The sequence below is a fragment of the Mandrillus leucophaeus genome, unplaced genomic scaffold (assembly GCF_000951045.1).
Source record: "Mandrillus leucophaeus isolate KB7577 unplaced genomic scaffold, Mleu.le_1.0 Scaffold1, whole genome shotgun sequence".
NCBI lineage: Eukaryota > Metazoa > Chordata > Mammalia > Primates > Cercopithecidae > Mandrillus > Mandrillus leucophaeus.
Window position 1 is genome coordinate 9,934,328 of NW_012098097.1, and position 1,304 is coordinate 9,935,631.

At 48.8% G+C, this 1,304-nt stretch overlaps 1 protein-coding gene across 3 annotated transcripts in view; it reads right to left on the reverse strand.

Moving 5' to 3' along the window:
- The window catches only part of ST6GALNAC1 (ST6 (alpha-N-acetyl-neuraminyl-2,3-beta-galactosyl-1,3)-N-acetylgalactosaminide alpha-2,6-sialyltransferase 1), an 18,365-nt gene extending 17,367 nt beyond the window's left edge, over positions 1 to 998 (reverse strand). For 2 of the 3 annotated variants that reach the window (XM_011985087.1, XM_011985237.1), the window contains exon 1: positions 668 to 998. In XM_011985087.1, coding sequence (XP_011840477.1) covers positions 668 to 798 — 131 coding nt within the window. In that variant the 5' untranslated portion in view covers positions 799 to 998. The remainder of the gene's footprint in view (positions 1 to 667) is intronic. The other variant, XM_011985161.1, reaches the window with a different exon arrangement.
- Positions 999 to 1,304: the final 306 nt, after the last annotated feature.

Genomic DNA, 1,304 nt, shown 5'->3' on the forward strand with positions numbered 1-1,304 from the left:
GGTGGAGGTTGCAGTGAGCCGAGATCACGCCACTGCATTCCAGCCTGGGCAACACAGTGAGACTCTGTCTCAAAAACAAAAGAGAAGAAAAGAAAAGAAAAGAAAAGGGCCTCTTACTGCTGGAGATGTGTGTACTTTCTAAGAAAAATGGTCTAGAAGGTTTTTTTGAAAGATCAACTTGGTGTCCACAATTGAAACTGCCTCCCTAAGAGGGAGGCCCTCCATTTTACCCACAAACTAAGGGTGAGTCCGGGTCTGAAACAAGTGGAACACAGGATGGCTCTTTCACTTCAGGACATAGAGAATGGCATGTAAGAACTAACCCAATGCTGCTGCCATTACTCACAGTCCCAGAGGGGGAAGCAGTCACGTCTTCTGTCTGCACTCCGCAGACCTAACCCATCAGTTCTCAAACTCCTGTACGGGTCCCGTGGTATCTGGACATGTTCATCCCGTGGCGTCTTAGTTCCCCACTGCCACCCCTTCTGTTCCCTGCAAGTCTTCCCATTAGTCTTTCTTCCCAGTGGTTCTTGAGAACATTCCTGACCCCTGACACTCCCGTGTGGACACACAGGTGGCTCAGACTTTCCCTGTCCTCCCTGGGCTATCATTTTTCTGTTTCCTCAAATGAATGAAATAAGAGGAGTGGAAAGGACGAGAATCTTACCTGGAAGGCTTTGTTTGAGGTTCCTTAATAAAGGAGGGCAAGGCGAAGAGAAAGAAGACCAGGAGAGCCAGGAGCAAGGACCACTGGATGCCTTGGCTCAGGTGCCTGCATCTCCACAGGCAGGACCTCATGGCGGTGGGTCGGGTTCTAGAGGAAGGTTCTGCATGTCCTGGGGCCTTGATGTAGGCAGCTGGGAGTCTCACCGCTCAGGTTTCCTGGCCGGGAAGTGCACACTCTTTGTCTTAACAATGAGCCACTCCGGCAAGTGCTGAGTTTATCAGTCTCTGCCAGGGAAGGGAGGAACCGCCTTCACTGCTTTATAAAGGCTTATAGGCTGGCGTGGCTTGAAGGAAGGGAAACTCCTTATGTTCAAACACGTTCACCTTCCTTTTCTTTGTCTCTGAAGCCAAGATCTGAAAGTCAAGCTTTATGAGAAAAACAACCACATTATATGCGATCTCATCTTGGTCAGGTTACTTAACCCATCTGCCTCCATATAAATGGAAAAAGCAGTTATCTTCCTTGTGGGATTATCATGAGGCCGCCATGGACAGTGCTTTGTTTGTGGTAGGCACCCAACACACATGTTCAACACTTTAGCTCAACCTTCCCTGTTTCTCATCTGAAATCATGACCA